The following is a 23,496-nucleotide window of genomic DNA, read 5'->3' as shown; positions in this document are numbered from 1 at the left end:
TAAAAAAATGCTGCTGTTCAGATCAAACTTTAAGTTTGCTGTCCATTTCATTTCTCAGTAGTCAGTATTTATAGCAACGTGTTGAACATTTAACATGTTTTCATTTCGCCACAAAAAAAAACTTCAGTTGACTGCAAAATAGTACAACGACCCAAGTAATTTTAGGGGAAATATCCGAGGTGGACATACTGTCAGAGATTCCAATGGGTACCAATTTCCAGATTATCTTTGAGACAGTGTTAATCTAATTTCACTTCCAGTTACACAAACCGAGCCTTTTTTTTGTAATTTACCTCATGATTTATCCTCTCAAAATGCTTAAGCTTAAGGCTGAAAAGGATTGATCTTTTGGAATTGTGTTTATCATCATACATCAGGTAACGTGGATGTTACAGTTTATACCCATCAATACAGGTTCCAATGGGTTCAGCTGTTCAGGAATAACAATTGTAATATATACTAGAGCTCCTAATCAACAACTACAATGCTGCTATATAACTAACATGAAAATTTATCGCCCCAAGCGAGATCAAAGAGAAACAAAGAGGACAAGTGAAGGGCTTGCAGCTCGTCCCAAAAAATCATATTCCACAAAAAAAAAAACACCCTGGCTTCTTGGCGGCAGATAGATGAATGAATGGTCTTCAAAGAAACAAGGCCTGGTATGCAGTTTCCTTCCCCACTCAGGATTCTGGTTGACATTTTCTTCATTTAGTCACACTTTATATTCCTGTAGATCCTCCTCACAAACAATGTCGATCCAAGATATCCTACGGCACCTGGATTAAACAACCAAACAACATCAATTGAAATCACACTGGAGTTTGCACATATTGAGCGCAGAAGATCTTACCACATAGTGTTCCTAAGCCTAAGCAGAACATTAGGGTGTAGCCGAAGTAGAAGCTCGTCTGAAAGAAGCCTGACATCTTGGTCTTCATGTGGTAATAATATAAGGAGTAGAGGTAAACATATACAGCAGTGGAAGCAGCAGAGAAGAATGAAGTCCACTGCCAGTGGTAGTTCTCAGCGTTTAGCAAGAAATATGTACCAACAATTGTTACACAGATGGTTACAACTATGAGAATCAGAAAGACCAGCAACATGAACCCATAAACATAGTACACCTGTCAATATTTGATAAAAAATGAAGAGGCGTCAGCATTAATCCCAAGCCTCCTTAGTAATGAAACAATAACGATGAACAAAACAGAATAGTACTCCATACCTTATAGTTCCAAAACGATGTGAAGACAAAGTACATCTCAATGAAGATACTACCAAAAGGAAGCAGTCCTCCCATAAGTGCAATAACAGATGGTGTGAGGTACCATTTCTTCTCAGGAATGGGACGAGGGATAGTCTTTACTCTGCATGGATTGTTTGGGGTGCCGCTCCAGTTTCTACCAACAACAGTTCCCGAAAGAGCAAGAGGGAAAGAGATGAAGGCCCACAGGATAAAAACAACCACCATTGTACCAAATGGTATGGCAGCTAATGATCCGTAGAATATAGCAATAGTGTTAAGCACTAGACCAATTCCAAAGCACATAAATGGGAAAAATGATGCTGTCATGGCCATCGCCTTGATCCAGTTTTTCCCTGCTCATCAAAAAAGGGATTTAAGTCAGGACCTCATAAGAAACATAGGAATGCAGTCCCATTTTACATGACAAATAAGCCCATACCCCCATGCCGTGAGTATAGTGCACCACTGATGTATCCAGAGATGAACGAAGTAAGAGCATAACAAACAATGAATGTTGTGACAATAGCTCCTCGCCTGGCAAAATAAGAACACATGGTGAGTGACATTTTTAGTAGCATAACTAAGTACAATTATCCTTCAAGAAAACAAAGTAGAATCAGCATGCTTTATATTGTGCAGTTGCTTGTGATATAGGTAAGATGTTTTCTAAATATACATAAACATCAAGAATTACTAGGGTTATGGTGGGGCACAAAGTTTTCCTAGGAACACTTTTTTCTTTTCTTTTTGGAGACCATAGGAACACTTTAAGTAGTTAAATAGCAAGGGGACAGATTAAGGAAATGGGTCTGGATTTCCTTAGAAGACTCTTCAAGCATTACATCTCTGGGATGAGGCTGCAGCACAAAAAACAACCAGACTATGCTACTCAATGGTTCTACTTATAGGAAATATGGGATTTAGCAAGTTTTATGTTTGTAACATCAAATGTATTTGACCTTTGGAAAGGCAAAGTATAAAGAAACAATACCAATTCTGGCAGATTCATTACAATACTGGCTTTACTGGAAGCTGCATGTAAAGAGAAAGGTATTTTATGAAGCAACATTGTAATTATGTGCATACCCAACGTACAACATTCCAATGATTGCCAGCAAAATTACTAGCAGAATAAGTGCTGCCAACTGTGTGCCAATACCGACAAGAGATGACAGAAGAACCAGATTTCTAGGAGGCCTGAAAACATCACCATGCACAAGCTTCCATCCAGATTCTTCATTAACATCTCTTTCCTGATACATGATAAAGTATATCAAAAGCTGAATTTTTAAAACATTACTGAAAGAATAGTATATGCATATCATCTGTATAGAAAATTACCAGAGTTTCAATATCATCATCATCACGAGCATATTTTGCATAATCATTTCTGAGAGTCCGCATCAGTATCATTGACACTAGTCCAGTGAGAAAGATAACCATCATGAAAGAATTGAAAATTGAGAACCAGTGAATCTGCAACCACAGGCAATATCCATGATCAGAGAAAGAAAATCAAGAATATATGCTGCGTGCCAATTATAATATGTCGGACACAGTTAAAGAAAATGATTGTAGTGAAAAATTGGTATTGTAAATTTTAGTTCCCAAGAGCCATGAATGTTTGCTTTAATTGCAAAATGATATACCATTTACCTGATGTTCAAAGAAAGGATAGTCCAGGTACACATCAAAGCGATGAGCAAATGTTATGTTTGTTGGTTCCCACTTGACAGAATATGTCATGTCCATTGCCTTATTCGCATCAATAAGCTTTGGACTTTCTTGAGTAAGATTAACATGGATAATCTGCAGGAACAAAAGTAGCAAGGATGGTAAGAAATCACCATTATGTGAAGGAAAGTGATATAAGCTCGTGTTAGTTAAACACAAACCTGATTGCCATTGTATCTGATGACAATATTCTTGTGGGTGAAAAGGAAATATTTGTTATCATTGTTTCTGTCTGCCTCTCCAACAAAACCTGAAGATCTGAAAAAGATAAGGCTACAGAAGATCTTAAAGAGCATATAAATAGCATGAGGAGTACACACATACCCCACAGAGGCAAATCATCTTGAATGCAGCACAGTAGCAGATGATGGCATATCCAGAAAAGGAAATCAGTTTTATGTCAGTAGATGAAGTGCATATAAATCTAATTATCAATTAAGTCAGTCGGCAGGCACATTGTTTAATCTAAATGAAGAATAGGTAACTTACCTATGAAGAATTCGAACCAATATGAGTTTTCAATTGCATCTGATAATTGCTTGGCCCTGTCAGCATCAAGATCAAGAGAACAAATGGTGCCCTTGTCCACATTCTCTGAGACAAAGCATGATAGTCAGTGCACCTTCCCACTTCAATGTTGAAGTACTGAAGCAGGACACGGAACAATGCATAGCTCACTCACTCCTGAACTTTATGTCAATCTGGCTGTCGATGAGTTCATTCCCACCGAGGACCTCACCAAGCCCTCCCCACTTGTGCACATGGTTTTCTGTTGCATGGCAGAACGGGAGGCTGTAGTAGTTGTACGTCTCCTGCGGGTTGTTGTACGGGCCAACCTTGTTCACCCAGAGCGTCACGGGCTCATCGGCTCGGTACTGCAAGAAACAGCAGCAGTGATCAGGTCGAAGAATGAAACAACTTCCTGACGGAAAATCCTCTTTCCGTAGCACACAACAGGCATCAAAGTCACATAAATCACACGATTAGAGGCCAGGCATTGCAGACCAAATACATTACGTATCACAAGCAATAGGTAGCTGAATATAATACAGTCCTAGAACATGCACTTGAACAGGTCGAACGTTGAGGTTTACTCCGTAACAATCAACACAGGCCGCACTCATTTTCACTACCAATCCGCACTCCGCCACTGGCAAAGGTAAGATCTAGCGCCCTGCGCCCGCACGACGGCTCGATCCCGCGGGCGTGCCACCCAGAGATCCCGCCCGCCCAGGCCCGGCGCCACGCAGATCTGACCCCAGAGCGAGCGCGGATCTTGCGGCGGGGCGGAGGCTAGCACTCGGACCGAGCCCGCCGCCGCGGCAGGGAGGGCACGGCACCAGGAAGCTGGTTTGCCGACGCGCATGCAGCTAGCGCGCGCGCGCTCGCTTGTGACCGAGCGAGAGGCGTGGGGGTGGGACGCGCCGGCCGGGTAACCCACCTTGTGGTCGGAGTCGGAGGCCGCGGCGACGGGGAGGAGGACGAGGAGCGCGAGCGCGGCGCCGCCGGCGGAGGCCATTGGCGGAGTGAATGGCCGGGCCGGGCCGGCGCGGCGCTGGGCGGTGCTCGTGTCTCTGCTCTTTTCCCCGCTTGCGTGCTGGAGAGGCGTGCAGAGGGGTCAGGCCAGGGCAGCCGGAGGTTTTTGAGGCAAGTGTACAAACTACAAACACGTCGTGCTGCAGCAGTCGTGCAGACTACACAGGGAGACCGTCAGGTTTTTCTCGTTTTATTTTTCTTTTTCTTTTTGCAGATTCTTTTTGGAGTATCTTTTGCCTGTTCGTTATTTTATTTTTTCTTTTGCTTTCACACTATGGTATGTATGGATCTGCGTGAATATTTAGATCCAAAAATACGTTGTTAAAGTTTTCAGTTTTAAAGTTGATGGATATAACATTTACAACATGTCCAAAAATCTAGCCAAATTTCACTCTCTATATTCCCATTTAGCTAAGATCTATTTTATATTTGACCACACTCCAATAAACTAGTCAAATCTCACTCTTCATATCCAACTCTCTTCATATCCAACTCTCTTCTCCCCCAACTCACTGTTGCCCAAGAGCGCAGTTACCGAGGAGCTCGCCGCCCTACCCCAGCAGGTTTGCCTCCGAGAACCTGCTAGTTGCCGCCTCTAGGCTCGCGAGAATCGGCATGGGTGGCGCCAGCACGACGGTCGAGATCATGCCCGCCGCCGGCGCCGGGTTCTACCACAGCGGCCGCGCGTCGTGTTTGTGGGGGTAGTGCGGCAGCGAACCTGCTGGGCCGCCACCGCCAAGGGCACCAGGCCGGGAGGGGCGCGAAACGGCAGGAGCGGTACATGAAATCGCTCTACGCGCAAGATAGAGGGTCCCCACGGCTCGAGAAAGATGGCGAGGCAACACGGGAATGGCTAGAGAGATACCGAGTGAAGGAGAAAAAAGAGCCTATTGTATCATAATTTTACAACAGTTTAGCCAAATTTAATTTACAGAGCCTATTGTATTTACAGAGGCTGTTGGAGTAGCTCGTGCCCTCGCAAATTTAGGAGTTACCGGTATATTTTACTTTTTTTTTACTGAATTAGAACTACCGCTATTAGGGTTTTGTATTTCCGGACGCGAAGGTGGTCTCTGGAGCTCAAAGCACGAAAAGTGCCCGGTCACATGTCATGACTCACGAGCGGATCCACGTACGCAAGTCATTGCCTTTACCACGGCTGCACGGCACGCGCCGCGCACTGGGAATCTCAGATCACGCTGCAATTTTTTTTCCTTTCACAGGGACAAGTGAATTTTACTAGTCTGAGAATTTTACTATTTTGAAATATTAAATAAAATTTAATTACAAAAATAATTACAGAGTATTGTAGCTAAACTGAGAGACGAACGAGGTATATTAATTCGTAATCAGAAGATGATTACTATAGCATCACTGTAGCAAATCATGAATTAATTACGCTCATTAGATTCGCCTCATGAATTAGCACTCCTCTGTCAAAAAAAATTTATAAGCATATTTTATTTAATATTTTTAAATAATAAAATTCTCTTTAATATAATAGCGGCTAAACTTTATCCCAGCAAACAAACAGCCACCAAAGCAAAACATGGGCCGAGCAAGCTGATTCAGCTGGCTTTCTTTGCAGAACGAACACCAAGGCCGTTTCTACTTCGCGTTCCTGTCGTGCGCAGAATCACCGACCATCCGTTAGGTAGGGGCAGTCGTCGTCGAGTTGACCCTGTCCTGGTCGACGCGCCTCCTCAGCTGTCTTCGTCTGAGGCATATGGCCCTAGACGAAGTCGTCGCCAAGCTTTGGATCCTCTCTCGGCTATTAAGCCGGCAAAGCGAGGGACGGTGCTCTTGATACGCCGACTCGGTGAGGTTGGTGCGCCTCTGCTCTTGGCGGCTTCGGAAGAGCAAGTGGTGGAGAACTTCTTCCGCGAATATCCGCCGCACCACGTGGACACATTGCAGGACATGTTTCCAATGTTGAAGAACAAGAGCAAGAGCTCTCCCTTCATGGGATGGAGCTGTTGGAGTAATGGGCTTGGCCCATTTATTCTAAAGCATTAAAAGAATTTAAAGCCCACTATTAATGCTAGGGAATCAATGTTTAATTCCGTACCGGGAATTGAGGAGGATCTCAACCGACTTAAAAGGTGGACTTCTTGTACACCACTTGTGAAGCCGGTAAGAGGAGGACGGTGAACCACACGCGCGCGCGCTCGCTCGCCTCGCCGAGCCGGGCCGGGCCGTGGTCGTGGCCGCGGCGCGGCGCGGCGCGGCGGCTATTTTGCCGTTGACAGCAATTAATCGTGCGATTAAACGTGCAATTAAATCTGTTATTAATGGCCATAACCGCATCACCTAAATGACTCTGATGGTGTCCAGGTTCAACGAACCTGAGCACCTGAGTCACTATATAAGGAGTGCCATTCCCCTCATCCATCCTGCACCAGAGCACTGAGGCAACTCGGCTCCTCTCTTCTCCCTCTCCAGTTGCAACAACTGAGTTCCCCAACGCTAATTTCTGCGCGCACAGAATTAGCGTGAGCAGGCCTCCGAAACCTTGCTCGCCTTGAGATCCTGCACGGGATAGGCGGGCAATCAGGTTTTTGGGTAACGCTTTAGCGTGACTGCTCAAAAATACTAAGGCTTTGCCCGATTGTACGACTACTTCCTGGTGGACGAGCCGAACGACTACGTCGACTACATTCTGGTGGCCGAACGACTACGTCGACTACATCTTGGTGACCGTTCGTGGGACTGCACTGCGAACTTCTTCCTGCACCGATTTAGTTCGACTACTTCGACTGAGGCCAACCGAGTAGATGTCTACTCCAGTTGGTAACAGCGCAGCCAATGCCTCCGGCAACGGCCCCGCTTTAGGGTACTCCCTGAAACTTTGGTTATTTATATTGTTTATGCTTATATGTGTGATAAGTATAAACATGTTCACATGTTTTATTTTACTCCTTAAAGTCATAGAAATATTGCTAGTTTATACATTTAATTTTGGAATTAAAATATACCGAAAATTGCCTAGATTTCTAACAATCCAAAAACCTGATTATGTTAATAGGCTTTCGGTATCTAGCTTTGCTGCATCAATCAAACCATCACCTTTTGATGGTTCAAATTACAAACGTTGGCAAGAGCGGCTTATACTGTGGTTAACATTATCGAGAGTGATCCATGTGAAAGAGGGTAAGCCTGAACAATTCTCTCCAGAGGAAGGGAGTGCGTTCGATGAGGCTGATATCCTCTTTCGAGGCTTGATCATTAGTGTTCTCGGTGATAACCTGGTGGATTCTTATATCCGGCTGCCAACTGGCAAAGCTTTGTGGGATGCTCTTGAGGCTCAATATGGAGTATCTGACGCCGGGAGTGAGTTGTATATCATGGAGCAGTTCCTTGAGTACAGGATGGTCGAAGACCGTTCTGTAGTGGAACAGGCTCATGAAATACATACTCTGGCAAAAGATCTCAAAAATTGCAGCAAAGAGTCCCCATGTGTGTTACCCAATAAGTTTGTGGCTGGAGGTATAATCTCTAAGCTGCCACCTTCTTGGAGGGACTTTGCTACTTCTCTAAAACATAAGAGACAGGAGTTCACAATAGATGGACTCATAGGGACTCTTGATGTTGAGGAGAAGGCGAGAGCAAAGGACATACGTGGGAAAGGAGTTGTTGGTGCTTCAAGTGCCAATCTTGTTCAGAAGAACAACTCCAACAAGAACAAGAAAAAGCCACCGCAGAACCAACCAAAGACTAAGAAGACAACCACTTTTAAGAAGAAGAAGAAGACGGGAGCTTGCTATGTGTGCGCTAGTACGGATCACTTTGCTGCAAAGTGTCCGAACCGCAAAGGCAACAACTCCGCCAACATGGTTATTAGCGAGCCTGGAGAAACTTCGGGGTACGGTAATTTATTACCTACTGTTCTTTCAGTCTTTGGTTCACCCGAGTGGTGGGTTGATACTGGTGCTAATATTCATGTTTGTGCTGATGCTTCTTTGTTCTCTTCTTACCAGACCGGCGGGACTTCCTCCTTGCTGATGGGGAACGGATCACATGCGCGTGTTCTTGGTGTTGGTACGGTAAATCTGAAGTTTACTTCGGGGAAGACCGTGCAGCTGAAGAACGTGCAGCATGTCCCCACCATCAAGAAGAATTTAGTCAGCGGCTCTCTACTGTGTAGAGATGGTTTCAAATTAGTCTTTGAGTCCAATAAATGTATCTTGTCTAAGTTTGGTACTTTTGTTGGAAAAGGTTATGAAAGCGGAGGTTTGTTCCGTCTTTCTTTGTCTGATGTTTGTAATAAAATTGCATACAATGTTATTAACGTTGATGAAACAAATGTTTGGCATTCGAGGCTTTGTCACGTTAATTTTGGTTGTATGATGCGCTTAGCTAATTTGAGCTTAATTCCAAAGTTCACTTTTGTCAAAAATTCTAAGTGTCATGTATGTGTTGAATCAAAACAAACTCGTAAGCCTCATAAGATCGCGAAGGCAAGGAGCTTGGCACCCTTAGAATTAATTCATTCCGATTTGTGCGAAATGAATGGAGTGTTGACAAAAGGTGGTAAAAAATATTTCATGACTTTGATTGATGATAGTACTAGATTTTGTTACATCTATTTGTTGAAGTCAAAAGATGAAGCTTTACACTACTTTAAAATCTATAAAGCTGAAGTAGAAAACCAACTTGAGAGAAAGATCAAAAGAGTTAGGTCAGATCGTGGTGGCGAGTATTTCTCAAACTTATTTACTTTATTCTGCGAGGAACATGGTATTATTCATGAGAGGACGCCTCCCTATTCACCTCAGTCAAATGGGGTTGCCGAAAGAAAGAACCGCACTCTAACGGATTTGGTTAACGCCATGTTAGATACAGCGGGACTTTCCAATGAATGGTGGGGTGAGGCTATATTGACTGCATGTCATGTCCTAAACCGTGTTCCTACAAAGAATAAAGAGATAACTCCTTTCGAGGAATGGGAGAAGAAAAGGCCAACACTGTCATACTTACGTACATGGGGTTGTTTGGCAAAAGTGAGTGTGCCAATAACCAAGAAACGTAAGCTTGGACCTAAAACTGTGGATTGTATCTTTCTAGGTTATGCTATTCACAGCGTTGGATATAGATTTTTAATAGTGAAATCTGGAGTACCTGACATGCATGTTGGTACTATAATGGAGTCCAGAGATGCTACATTTTTTGAAAACATTTTTCCCATGAGAGATGAAACAAGTTCATCTAGGCAAGAGTTCATCAAGGATGATGGCTCTGCTGAGCCGATAGAACACAATGAACATACACTTGTAGAAAATTCTGAGGAGGATAACAATGATGCTCCGAGAAAGAGCAAGAGACAAAGGACTGTAAAGTCTTTTGGTGATGATTTCATTGTATACCTCATAGATGATACACCCAGAACCATTGAAGAGGCATATTCATCTCCTGATGCTGACTATTGGAAGGAAGCAGTAAGGAGTGAGATGGATTCTATTATGTCTAATGGAACCTGGGAGGTCGTTGAACGTCCTTATGGATGTAAACCGGTTGGATGCAAGTGGGTGTTCATGAAAAAGCTTAGGCCAGATGGTACTATTGAAAAGTACAAGGCTAGGCTTGTGGCCAAGGGTTAAACACAAAAAGAAGGAGAAGATTTCTTTGACACTTATTCACCAGTTGCCCGATTGACCACAATTCGAGTGTTACTTTCCTTGGCAGCCTCTTATGGTCTTCTCGTTCATCAGATGGACGTTAAGACGGCTTTCCTCAATGGAGAGTTAGAAGAGGAGATCTATATGGATCAGCCGGATGGGTTTGTATCAAAGGGTCAAGAAGGAATGGTTTGTAAGTTGTTAAAATCTTTATATGGTCTCAAGCAAGCGCCTAAGCAGTGGCATGAAAAGTTTGATAGAACTTTGACCTCTGCCGGCTTTGTTGTGAACGAAGCTGACAGATGTGTGTACTATCGCTATGGTGGGGCTGAAGGAGTGATTTTGTGCTTGTATGTGGATGACATACTGATCTTTGGCACTAGCCTTAATGTGATTAAGGAAGTCAAAGAGTTTTTATCTCAAAATTTTGAGATGAAGGATCTGGGAGAAGCTGATGTTATCCTTAATATAAAGCTGGTAAAAGAGATCAATGGTGGGGTGATTCTTACACAGTCTCACTATGTGGAGAAGGTGTTAAGTCGCTTTGGTTATAGTGACTATAAACCTGTCTCAACACCATATGATGCCAGTTTAATTCTTAGAAAGAACAAAAGGATAATGCGAGATCAGCTGAGATATTCTCAGATCATTGGTTCATTAATGTATTTAGCGAGCGCTACAAGACCTGATATCTCGTTTGCTGTAAGCAAATTGAGCCGGTTTGTTTCAAACCCGGGAGATGATCATTGGAAGGGTCTTGAAAGAGTAATGCGCTATCTGAAGGGGACAATGAACTATGGAATTCACTACACCGGGTACCCAAGGGTACTAGAAGGGTATAGTGATTCAAATTGGATTTCTGATGCTGATGAGATAAAGGCCACAAGTGGATATGTGTTTACACTTGGTGGTGGAGCTGTTTCCTGGAAGTCTTGCAAGCAGACCATCTTAACGAGGTCAACTATGGAAGCAGAACTCACAGCATTAGATACCGCCACTGTTGAGGCTGAGTGGCTTCGTGAGCTCCTTATGGACTTGCCGATAGTTGAAAAACCGTTACCGGCAATCCTAATGAACTGTGACAATCAAACGGTAATTGTCAAGGTGAATAGTTCAAAGGATAACATGAAGTCATCTAGACATGTGAAAAGGCGGTTGAAATCTGTCAGAAAATTGAGAAACTCCGGAGTTATAGCCCTGGACTATGTTCAGACGACTAAAAATCTGGCAGATCAGTTTACAAAGGGTCTTTCACGAAATGTGATAGACAATGCATCTATGGAATTGGGCTTGAGACCCACGTGAGTCATTCTATAGTGGAAACCTGTCCTATGTGATCGGAGATCCCGTGAATTAGGATGGTGAAACAAACTAAAGTCTGACTGTGAGAAGAGAACCTTTGTGAAAAGGGCTCATTCCGTGTATAAGGTGCATTTCTCTTCTAATCTGTATGGCAGGTTGGTCTATACCTTAATGTGTGCCAGGTGGTTTCTTTTAAACAAATGAGTTGTTTTCTTGAAACAAAGATGTTGTCCTACAGAACATCTGAAAGGAACACACCTATATGAGTTTGACCACTGGTCATGGTCTATGAGAATTGGGTATTCTCTAGAAACTCATGAAGGGCCTGGAGTATGACTTATAAGCTCCAAACCGCGGGGATGCTTTTGCAGCCTAGTACCAGTGTAGGGCTCTGGTCAAACTTGTTTGCACAAAACTGGCAATTTAAGGCATAGTCCATTGCACAGTTGTGAATAAGTGCAGCCTTTGTCCTAGATGGAAGTTCAACTTAACAGTCTCTGTCGAATACTGGTATATCAATGAGAGAATGAGGGTATTTCTAGTGTGGCTTAAATTTCTTGGTGGGGATTGTTGGAGTAATGGGCTTGGCCCATTTATTCTAAAGCATTAAAAGAATTTAAAGCCCACTATTAATGCTAGGGAATCAATGTTTAATTCCGTACCGGGAATTGAGGAGGATCTCAACCGACTTAAAAGGTGGACTTCTTGTACACCACTTGTGAAGCCGGTAAGAGGAGGACGGTGAACCACACGCGCGCGCGCTCGCTCGCCTCGCCGAGCCGGGCCGGGCCGGGCCGAGGCCGAGGCCGAGGCCGAGGCGAGGCGCGGCGCGGCGCGGCGCGGCCGGCCGGACGGGCGGTGCGGTGCGGTGCGGTGCGGTGCGGTGCGGTGCGGCGTGGCGCGGCGCGGCGCGGTGTGATGTGATGGCTATTTTGCCGTTGACAGCAATTAATCGTGCGATTAAACGTGCAATTAAATCTGTAATTAATGGCCATAACCGCATCACCTAAATGACTCTGATGGTGTCCAGGTTCAACGAACCTGAGCACCTGAGTCACTATATAAGGAGTGCCATTCCCCTCATCCATCCTGCACCAGAGCACTGAGGCAACTCGGCTCCTCTCTTCTCCCTCTCCAGTTGCAACAACTGAGTTCCCCAACGCTAATTTCTGCGCGCACAGAATTAGCGTGAGCAGGCCTCCGAAACCTTGCTCGCCTTGAGATCCTGCACGGGATAGGCGGGCAATCAGGTTTTTGGGTAACGCTTTAGCGTGACTGCTCAAAAATACTAAGGCTTTGCCCGATTGTACGACTACTTCCTGGTGGACGAGCCGAACGACTACGTCGACTACATTCTGGTGGCCGAACGACTACGTCGACTACATCTTGGTGACCGTTCGTGGGACTGCACTGCGAACTTCTTCCTGCACCGATTTAGTTCGACTACTTCGACTGAGGCCAACCGAGTAGATGTCTACTCCAGTTGGTAACAGCGCAGCCAATGTCTCCGGCAACGGCCCCGCTTTAGGGTACTCCCTGAAACTTTGGTTATTTATATTGTTTATGCTTATATGTGTGATAAGTATAAACATGTTCACATGTTTTATTTTACTCCTTAAAGTCATAGAAATATTGCTAGTTTATACATTTAATTTTGGAATTAAAATATACCGAAAATTGCCTAGATTTCTAACAGGAGCGTTGATTGAGGACTACGTTTAAAGTCAGTCGTTTAGGTTGTGCGAGATGTGAGTAGTTCACGTGAGAGTTTATCTTTCGGATTGTGTTCAGCTGGTTTGCCGGCTTGTGTCCATTTGGAGTCTGTTCCATTTGGGTTGTAACCGAAAACTAATTTCTACTTTGTTTTAATACAATGATACGCTGCGCGCGTATTCGAGAAAAAAAGTAGGGGGCACGTTGACACACGAAATTAAGGCAGCAACACAAAGTGACCCATCTATAACAGATTGGGTTACAATTTGCAGCCAATCAAAAATGAAAAGAAGTTCAGAGACGCTATATAAAAAGCAATACGGCTCTTTTTTTTTTTGGCCTCGCTATTGGCCCACGGAGGTTAGTAACAGTTGCCACTGCCTGATCACTAGGTAGCTATAAACTTTGTACGGGGGTCAAGTACTCAGGTCGTGAAAGTGCTGCCCTCCATACTCCAGTGATAGAAGAAATCTTGGCGGTGGTGTTTGGAGCGGCCGTTGGCCTTCACACTAGTGGAAAAATAGTTATTCATCCACCTCCGATCAGTACCGATTGCTTTAAACCCAATAATATTAATTTAATATCGGTTCTACAACACTCTGCCCCTCGAAGATATTTAGTACCGATTTTTAACACCACCCGATACTAAAAGTCACCGTACCATAGTACCAGGCCATAGCATCACCCGGTACTAAATGCCACCATTTAGGCATTTAGTACCGGGTGGTATTATGGCCCGGTACTAAATGGTCCGTCTTGGTTATTTCAAAAGGATAGCATCTTCAATGTACTCACATGTGTTTTATGGATGGGATGGTAGAGGAGACTATACGGCCGATACCGGCTGCCACAGCCAGTACCAAAGGCTCTGCCCGCCTGGTACTAATGTCACTTTTTCTAGCTGTGTTAGCGACGCGTGCGAGTCCTTCTCCATGATGGCTAGCTCCTCCCTCCAGCACGTGCTCGTCCGCCCCACCATCGCCCTGCCAGCACCTCCTACATGTGGATGAACCGCCCAATTTATCTCGGCTTAAGAGCGCCCGATCATTGATAATCTAGTCAACGCTCTTAAAACGGAATAAATACGGTAGTCCATCGGGCTTCACCCGAACTTTCCACCATACAACCGTTCCATAAACATGCATACGGGATCACTTAGCATATAGCTTCTGATATTACACACAGGCATTTATTATAGAACATAAAACTAGGAAAGTGTTATTACAATATAAGAACAAACTTAATGCATACTGATTCTATAGAGTTTTCAAAGAGTACACCTACAGTCTTAGGGATTGTTGCCATACAAGTTCATATATTACAACGAGTTTATAAAACATTCAGAGAGGTATGGACTTAACATACTCTCTGAGTCTTGGTGCTCTACTCCTGAGGCTCCTCCGGCAGAACTGAAAAAAAAACATTTAAGCTCAAACACTGAGTACAAAAAGGTACTAAGCAAGACTGACCCGACTAACTGAAAATAAAAGTAAAAGATCAAGGAGTATGCAAGACCATTTAGAGTGGACTGGTATATTGGTTCAAAAGTTTGGACTCAAAACAGTAACTTCCTAAATTGAGACTATATACTGATACTAGACTTGAGAATAACCCTAATTCATAGTCATCATGATAACTCTAGGTTCACAAGCAACAACTTTTATACTGGTTGCATCGCAATTAGTTACGATGTTTAAGCGAGATCAAACAGCATTCATATCCGAGAATTGCGGCGATTCGAATCGATTTACATCCTGTAGGAGATAACTGGGCACACGTCACGTACAACTTCCAGTAAGCTGCACGCGGCAACCTTTCATGAGGAGGATACTAAACCCTGAACCAAAATTACCAAAACCCGGGTTCGCACCCCCATGAAGGACCCCCCATCGGGCCTGATCTCAACACAGGTTTCAGTCTACGACCCCGCCACCTATATCCACGTCGAGTGGGGGTACAACTTGGTTCAAGTACTTAGGTCAACCAAGCTACCGGGCTTACTGGTTCCATATGTCAGCATATGGCCAGCTTGTTCAACGTTTGATCTACGGTCAAACATACCATAGTTCTTTATTATTTCTTTAGAAGTGAGGACAGAGCCAGAACTCCTCTTCTGTCCTGTACTCAACAATCACCCTTCATAGCAATCATTGCCTTGTTATATCAAGTGAACCTTTGAGTAATACCTAGACCTTTGGTTGCTTTTAGTGTGGGTTTCTTTTAGACACTATGGTTTGATCTAACTAGTTGAGAAGGCGGCAAAGATGTTCTTAAAACAAGGAAGTTGATCATGTATCAAATGGGTTTCAAGCAACTCCTAGACTTAAGCATTCAAATGCAGTACATACAATACTAACATAAGTGGGCGTAGATGCTCTGGTGCTTGCCTTGATCAGCTTCGGGAGGTGGGACTTCAACTTGGAGCTCGGCTCGTGCTAGATCACAATCACCTCCTCTCCTCCTGCGGGTCCCTCGGGCGGCAGCTCGATGTATTCGATGCTGGCGTCCGTGACTTCCGATTCTAGTCGTAATGAGATGCCAAGTCAGTGCATGAATGCAAAGCATTTGAAAGAATTGAATTACAACCTTATAGCCCAATAAAGTTGTAATTCAACACCTAAACCCAGCTCTGATTCCAAATGTAACAACCTGGCTAAAATCCACTCTACACGTTGAATGGATCACACCTGCTAATTAACTCTCTTAAGCTTTCGTTCTCGCTTCACGCGAAAGGTTGCAACTGGAGTTAACTAGCTTCCTCAAGCCACCTATTTAAGCTGGTCTAGCTCTTCTTGCCTAACCAATATGGGACTAAAATTGCTCTCCCTAGCACCTTGCACACACACATGTGCACAAGACCTATTTTGGCCCAACAGACCTTTGGGCTGGGCTGTTACACTGCACCGCCTTCTCGGAGTGCAGCAGCGTAGAGAGAGGGGAGGGAGAAAGAGAGGGAGAGAGAGAGGTAGGCTGCGGGGTTGGTAGTTGGTATAAAAGTAGTGATATAGAGGATGGATGGGTGCGGAAGAACTGGATATGAAGTAGAGAATCTCGATGGCCAGAATGGAAAATTCCTTTTAGAGGATGGATTTGCAGTATGACAAGTGCTGATAGCCTAAGGCAGCTCGCACTGGGTACTGTAGCACATCCACAACCCAAACCTCCAGTATCGATATAGAGTAAATTTTGCTACAATGGGTACGCTAAATGCATACGCAATTATCTCGGACTGCGGTCGGCACTGGATATCAAGCGCGGCACGAACGAGGCGCTAAACTGGCATGCGCGCGCCCCTTCATCCGTCCCACGCTCGTCCCCAACCGCCGCAGCTCCACTGCCACTCTGCCCCGCCGAGCGTCCCGGCCGCCGGTCCTCCCCGGACGGAGAGAAAGAGGAGGGAGGAGGAGGGGGTGGAGGGCCGGCCGCCGCAGCTTCGATATGCCCTGCACAAATCCGATCGCCATGGCCGTCGCGCAGGCCTCCGCCAGCGCCACCGCCATGGGAGGGGGCGGGAGGAGGGAGGAGGGGGCGGAGGGCCAGCCGCCGCAGCTCGGAGCCTCGAGGAGCTGGCGTGGAAGGAAAGGGTGGGCAGAGAGGAAGGGGAGGAGTGGAGAGGGAGGGAGGATCCGGCCACCGCCATATGGCTCGGAGCTCGGAGCGCCCGGATCCTCCACCGCTGTAGGGTCTGGGGCAGGGCCAGTGAATCGGGCCGAGTGCGGGGCCGCTGGGCCACCTGTTGTGTCGAGATCTGCCAGCCACAGTGTTGTCCCCCGCTCCATCGAGATCTGCCGATTGCGGAGCTGCCCCGGGGCCGCCGTCAGGCCTCCCGCGTGCCGCCGCGGATCTGCCGCCCGGCCACCCGCGCGCCGCCTTGGAGCTACCCCGGAGCCCCACCTCGCATCGTCGGCCGGGCAGAGAGAGGGAAAGAGAGAGGGGGAGGGAGGAGTAGAGAGGAAGAGAGGTGGAGTGGCCAGCGGGTGAAAGGAGATAAAGGAGAAAATAAGAAAAATTAATGAGAGAGGAGATGGTTGTTGAAAATAGTTGAATAAAATATAGAATAGTTGGTATAGAATATGAAATATAGAGGATGATGATGCAGAAGAACTTGGTATAGAAAAAAGAATATTGATGACCAGGACGAAATATTTCTTTTAAAAGATGAATTTAGAGTATGACGAGTGCGGACATATGCACCCTTCACTAGTCCTTCACGTGAAGGACTGACACACTGACGGCCGCTCTGGCGGAGTGTATATATATATATATATCAGCTAAAGAATTTTCACATTTTCATGTGTAATGAAAACTAAAATGACTGACTAGATTATGGTAATCATTTTTCAACTCTACATGTAAATCCAAATCGCGGAACCATTAACCAAACCGTGGACAACGAGAGCCTCTGCGCCATTTAGCCTACAGGGAAGTGACGCGTGCAAGTACGCGTTAGTAGTACGCCGTTCATTCGATGTTGTCCACTTGTCTTGCGTGCAGCAGGTCTCGTTGTATCCACTATCCATCGGGTTTCTTAAAGACAGGTTCCTCCTCTGCGCATGGGAGGATTTCACGCGTCCTGCAGGTCATGCGCAGCACGCCACGTCGCCCCGCTCATGCTCATGGTCGCAGCTGCTCCGAGCGGTGGGAACTGGGAAGCCTCCCCTGCCTGCAGCATGAGTCCAGCACCGGCACATCAAGCTGCGCAGTTCACTCTCATGGCCGTGCTCATGCAGTTGTTCAGTCAAGAACTCACTCCGGTGGTCTTGTGCAGAATAGAAAGAATCATGCGACTAGTGGACCGGAGACTTAGTTGCCCCACTGTCAGTCACTGTGGGTGAAAGAGCAGAAAACATGTGCTTGAGAAAAAAGGAAGAGAAGAGACTGGCGGTAGATAGGGAGATTTTTATTGATCGTACGGGGGTGGGTGATGAGGCTTCAAACTAAAAAATTTATATTTTGCAAACCAGTTATCCAAATCAAGTTTTAATTACACCATAATGATCTCTGCATTGAGTTCTTCGAAACTAAATCACACTTGCCTACATTTAAAAAAATATTTAGATATTTTTCTAGAACACTTTTCTTTATTCTTATAACATTTATTTAATTTTGTTTTTTCAATATTTTTGTTTTATATTCACAGCAATGACTCTTATGATGATCATTTCTCCTTAGAAAAAATATTTTTGAAATAATAATTTATGTTCTCAAATAGTTTTTTTATCTTCAATTTAGATAGCATGTACACCTAGCCGAGTGGTGGGCTGGTCTTCTACATTGACGAGGGTTGCAGACGCCTACACTACGTATAGATTCCCCCGGTGGATAGGTCATAGGGTCATGGAGTCTCTCGGTAGGCAGTGCCCGTCGTTGGATTCTCCTCTGGTGCACCGGAGCGTTCCATCTCGTGGAATAGAACACCGACGGCGTGGCACGACGCAACTCCCGTATACGTTTTCGTTCCATCCCGCCCTTGCTGTATATAGCGTACTTATAGGTAGGCAGCTTAGCGCATACCTAATAAACTTTTTCCCATGGATCAGGCATTCATTCCAAATCAGTTGCCTATACATATGGAAACGAAAGATATATAAGTAGGCAACTTCTGAACATGCATAACTAGATCGATGTAGTTCAACAAGATAATTATAAGTAAGAGTGTTTAGGAATCTTATAATAATTGCAGCAAAGTATTTGCTCTCCATTTTATGAAATATAGCTTGTAAGTGTGTTGTTTTTTTAGGAAAAGGAACTTAATATTAAGCTGTCTAGAACATATGTTTATAGAATTTGGCTTGTCTGAAATAGACTCCTTTGATTTAACTTGACACGCTTCTTTGCTGAACTGCACTTACATATTTTCTTTGCTCTAGCTCATTTCGTGTTTGCACAGTTGTAGCCTACATAACTCATGACTGTAATCTATGTCATCTCTACTAGTTCCTCTTTAATATCTTGGTACTCCACGCTTATTTGAGATGGTATTCTAAACTATTTGCTAAAAATATACTAGCTATCAATACTGACCACTAAATGTAATATATGACTTGACAAAATCTACGATCTGCACATGTCATTTAGTCAATAGTGCAAATGTTATTGAGATATTTGCATGAAATGTTGTTATAAATGTATCATTTATAACGTTTACTTTAATATTTTAGTATTTCTTCAATTGCGACATACTTACTTTTGAAGACAATAAAAGAAAGCTGTGGATAGGGCGCGCCTTATGTTCTAGTTTCAATAGAATCAGAGGCCCAAAGCCCAGCCGTGCAATGAGAAAAGGAACGACCTGGTGGGCCCAGCCCAACACTGGTGGGCTCAAAGCCTCGAACGCACCACCCTTCTCCCTCCCCTCCCCGCCTCCCGCCCGCCTGGCATCGCGATCTCGCCATCCGCGCCGTCTCCGCCCGCGTAGGGTTTCCCCGGCCGCCAAGGACCGCCTGAGGGATCGAAGGAGATGACCACTCCGGAGACGTCGCGGGAGCCCTGCCCGGACCGCATCATCGACGACGTCGGCGGCGCCTTCGGGATGGGCGCGGTGGGCGGCGCCGCCTTCCACTTCCTCAAGGGCGTCTACAACTCCCCCAACGGCCACCGCCTCGCCGGGGGCGCCACGTCCGCGCGCATGCTCGCGCTGCGCCTCGGCGGCAGCTTCGCCGTCTGGGGCGGCCTCTTCTCCACCTTCGACTGCGCCCTCGTCTACGCCCGCGAGAAGGAAGACCCCTGGAACTCCATCGCCTCCGGCGCCGCCACCGGCGGCCAGCTCGCCATGCGCCAGGGCCTCCTCGCCGCCGGGAGGTCCGCGGTCTTCGGCAGCGCCCTCCTCGCGCTCATCGAGGGCGCCGGGATCATGCTCAACCGTGTCTTGGTCGTCCCGCCGCTGCCGGAGGAACTGCTGCAGTACCCCGGGCAGGATCCTGGCCAGGGTTTACCTTTTCGTTTTTTTTCCGAATCCCGCCGTTTGCCGGAAACGAAATTTCGGCCGAAATTTCGCCGAATTTCGCTAATTCCGAACGGAAAGAGAATTCAAATTCAAAAAACGAAATTTCGGTGAATTCCGACCGAAATTTCGGTGATTTCGACCGAAATTTCGGTGATTTCGACCGGAAAATGATGTCCGTTGTGATTTTCGTACTGTTCCCGAGGTCAAATGAAAAACTTTTGAATACCAACTTTGTTCAGTTTTTCGAGATCTACAACTTTTGTTTCAGGAACTTTTTCATTTGAGCAATGGTTTGAAAGTTATTTAATTATTTCAAAAACTACCAATTAAAAGTCTTGTCATTTCATGTGACAACTTTCATTTTCTCTCTTAGGCCTCAACTGGACTTTTATTATTCTTGTTATGGCGGATATTCCTATAAATTTTTAGGGACATTAGTTGATCCAATTGAAAGTTGTTTTAAATCCAGGACAAACATGATTTGAATTGGTTATCAATTCATGTGACAGTGTTTGAATTTTTTGTTTGATTCAATTTGTATAGAGAATTCCTAAAATGTAATTTGTATAGAGCAAGGAGGGGTCTGGAGAAATGCCAAGCTGCATCGGATACTAAAAAACTATAAATTCTACCTCATTAGACTACAAATAACCTTGTTTTTCAACTAAAATGTAATTTTAGCCTAGCAAATGATTTTAGATTTGAGTGTGTTCTAGTCCTATTTGCTCAGAAGAACACCTAGTTTTTTATCATATTTTTTTCGAATTTTTTATAAATATTTTTGAATTTTTAAATTTGAAAACGAAAAATGGCGAAAAATACCGAAATTTCTCTTCCCGGTAACTAGCGAAAACGAAAAAAAACACCGAATTTCGGCGAAATTCGACCGAAAAATTTAACCCTGATCCTGGCCAGAACGCACCACCTAGACCTGGCCAGCACGCACCACCTAGCTTCCTGGGAGTGTCGCCGGCGCCGCCGATCGCGGTTCAGGAGGTTCCGGTCCCTGACTCTGGCTCGAGCTCGACTGGGTGGCTTGGCAGTTTGTTCGGGAAGAAGCAGGACAAGGTTGCTGGTGGGGATCGGAAGCCGGAGGTGTTGGAGATGGATTTGCCCCCCACGGCCGTTCCCCCCTTCGAGTAAAAGTGAAAAGGGTTTTTTGATTCGTGCCACCGTTATTTTTCAAGTTTTGAAATATACCATTACTATTCGCGATATTGGAACAATGCCATTACTATTTTGAAAAACTTTGATCTATGCCAATATGTACGTATTTGATAGCTTTTCCAGGTACCGTATTTTAGTATTGGACAGAAATGCCCTCGCTCTATACTTGCTCAGCTCCGTCCGTCCCCTGCACCGCCCCTGCTCCCGCCGCCGCTCCCGCTCCCCCCTCCGCGCCCCTGCTCTGCTTCGCACCCCCACGCCGCTGCCCCTGCTCTGCTTCGCGCCCCTGCTCCGCCGCCCCGGCTCTGCCGTTGCTCCGTGCCGCCGCCCCCGTTCCCCCCTCCACGCCGCGGCCCCTGCTCCGCCGCCCCCGCTCCCCCTCCACGCCGCAGCCCCTGCTCCGCCGCCCCCGCGCCGCTGCCCCTGCTCTGCTCCGCGTACCTGCTCCACCGCTGCCCCTGCTCTGCTCCGCCCACCTGCTCCGCCGCTGCCCTGCTCCGCGGCCCTGCGCCGCTGCCCCTGCTCCGCCGCCCCCGCTCCGCGCCACCGTGCTGCCTGATACCGCCGTGCTGGGGCTCTCGGAGCTGCACGTGGCGCTGCAGAAGCTGCGGCTCCTGCTCGCCGACTGCGCCCGGAAGGGGGCAAATGCCAAGGTGGCCGCCTCCGAGCTCCGGGTCGTGATGGGGTCCCTCGCGACGGCGGTGGACGCGCCGCCGGAGGGCGTGGTCGCGGCGTCCGACGAGGCGCGGGAACTCACGAGGCGCGGCTGCGGGCGGACCTGGAGGACGACTGCGCGGTTCGTGGACGGCTGACGCCGAGGACGCCCGGCACCTGGTCGGGGCGGCGGCGGCCATGGCGTCGGGGAAACAGAACAGGAGGAGAGGGGAAGAGAGAGAAGAGGGGGCAATTTGGTCTGAATATTTTGAGAAACACGTCGAAAGGGTAAGTAATGACATATATCAGAGAAGAAGTGAATTGTAATGGCACGGTTGTGAATAGACAAATAGTAATGATATATTTCAAAACTTGAAAAATAACGGTGGCATGGATAAAAAAACCCAAGTGAAAAAAGGTTCGTTTTATTTGTTCGATTTTGCTGGTTCTCGTGTATTTGATTTTGTAAATTTTGTTGAAAATGTGGCCACCATGCTGGTCATTATGAATTCCTGACCGTGCAAAGGTATGACCTTTGCTAGATTTGAGTTGCTTCATGATAGTGTTGTTAGAAATATAGGCAAGTTCAGATATATTTTAATTCCAAAATTAAATATGTAATTAAACAATATTTTTATGACCATAGTGAGTGAATCTAAAGATGTGCAAGTGTTCAAGATTAACACAAAAATAAACAGAATGAAACACTTGAGTTTCAGAGTGTACCCCAAGGCGAGACCAGTGCCGGAAGCACCAGTTGTGCCGTCCCCAGCTGGAATAGACATGCTATTCGACTGGCCTTGCTTGATATAACCGAACGACGTCGATGCAGGAAGATGTTCGCAGTGCAGTCCCACGAACGGTCACCGAGAAGTAGATGAAGTAGTCGTTCAGGCCGCCGGGATGTAGAGGACGTAGTTGTTCGGGCCACCAGGATGTAGAGAACATAGTCGTTCAAGGAGCAAGTGAGCAGTCGCGTCAAGACGCTCCCCAAAAACCTAATTGCCCGCTATTCCGAGCAGGATCTTTAGCGTGCAGAGGTTCCGGAGGTCTGCTCTCACCAGAACTGTGCGTGCAGTGCTAGCGATGGGAATGCAGAAAGCAACAGAGGGAGATGGGAGAGGTCTCCTCAGAAGGAGTACCTGAGAGAGTGCTTGAGGTGTGTTGACATGAGAGGGGGCTGGTCTCCTTAGGCCAGTCTCAGTGGGGGTTTCATGGAGAGTTTCATGACATTAAATATCATCAATTTTGCTAACGTGGCAAGGAGAGAGAATGTTGGAGTTTCATGGGATGTGAGGAGAATTTCATCACCATGAAACTCATCTGACACGGTTACCTAGTTTCCAGTCTAGCTATCTGTGCCCATGAAACTCCCACTGAGACTGGCCTTATATAGTTGATCCTAGACGAAGGGGGATGAACCTGGACACTTGTGCAACAATGGCCATCAATTTGCATCATTAACCAGCCATTAATCCTCTATTTTATCACCAATAACAATCCAGTCATTACTCTCCTCAATTATCAATATTTACCTCCTCATAATTCCCTAGCATTAGTAGTAGGCTTTAATTCTTTTC

The 23,496-nt window shown here is 45.9% G+C and overlaps 2 protein-coding genes across 2 annotated transcripts; one reads left to right on the top strand and one right to left on the bottom strand.

Moving 5' to 3' along the window:
- Positions 1–331: 331 nt before the first annotated feature.
- LOC120704431 (transmembrane 9 superfamily member 1-like) lies at positions 332–4,601 on the bottom strand. The gene is made up of 12 exons (XM_039988824.1): positions 4,425–4,601; positions 3,666–3,858; positions 3,473–3,577; positions 3,308–3,325; positions 3,145–3,233; positions 2,906–3,058; positions 2,591–2,725; positions 2,336–2,502; positions 1,689–1,783; positions 1,229–1,602; positions 854–1,127; positions 332–779 (listed from the first exon to the last, which is right to left on the bottom strand). The coding sequence occupies exons 1-12, from the start codon at positions 4,500–4,502 to the stop codon at positions 712–714; spliced, it is 1,749 nt and encodes a 582-aa protein (XP_039844758.1). The 5' UTR covers positions 4,503–4,601; the 3' UTR covers positions 332–711.
- A 15,008-nt stretch (positions 4,602–19,609) lies between these two features.
- On the top strand, positions 19,610–22,074 carry LOC120654812 (mitochondrial import inner membrane translocase subunit TIM17-1-like). Its single transcript, XM_039932475.1, has 3 exons — positions 19,610–20,052; positions 21,025–21,190; positions 21,847–22,074. The coding sequence occupies exons 1-3, from the start codon at positions 19,610–19,612 to the stop codon at positions 22,072–22,074; spliced, it is 837 nt and encodes a 278-aa protein (XP_039788409.1).
- Positions 22,075–23,496: the final 1,422 nt, after the last annotated feature.

The sequence above is a fragment of the Panicum virgatum genome, chromosome 1K (genome assembly GCF_016808335.1).
Source record: "Panicum virgatum strain AP13 chromosome 1K, P.virgatum_v5, whole genome shotgun sequence".
NCBI classification, from domain to species: domain Eukaryota; kingdom Viridiplantae; phylum Streptophyta; class Magnoliopsida; order Poales; family Poaceae; genus Panicum; species Panicum virgatum.
The sequence above is the reverse complement of the archived record's forward strand: the minus strand, read 5'-3'. Positions and strand labels throughout refer to the sequence as shown.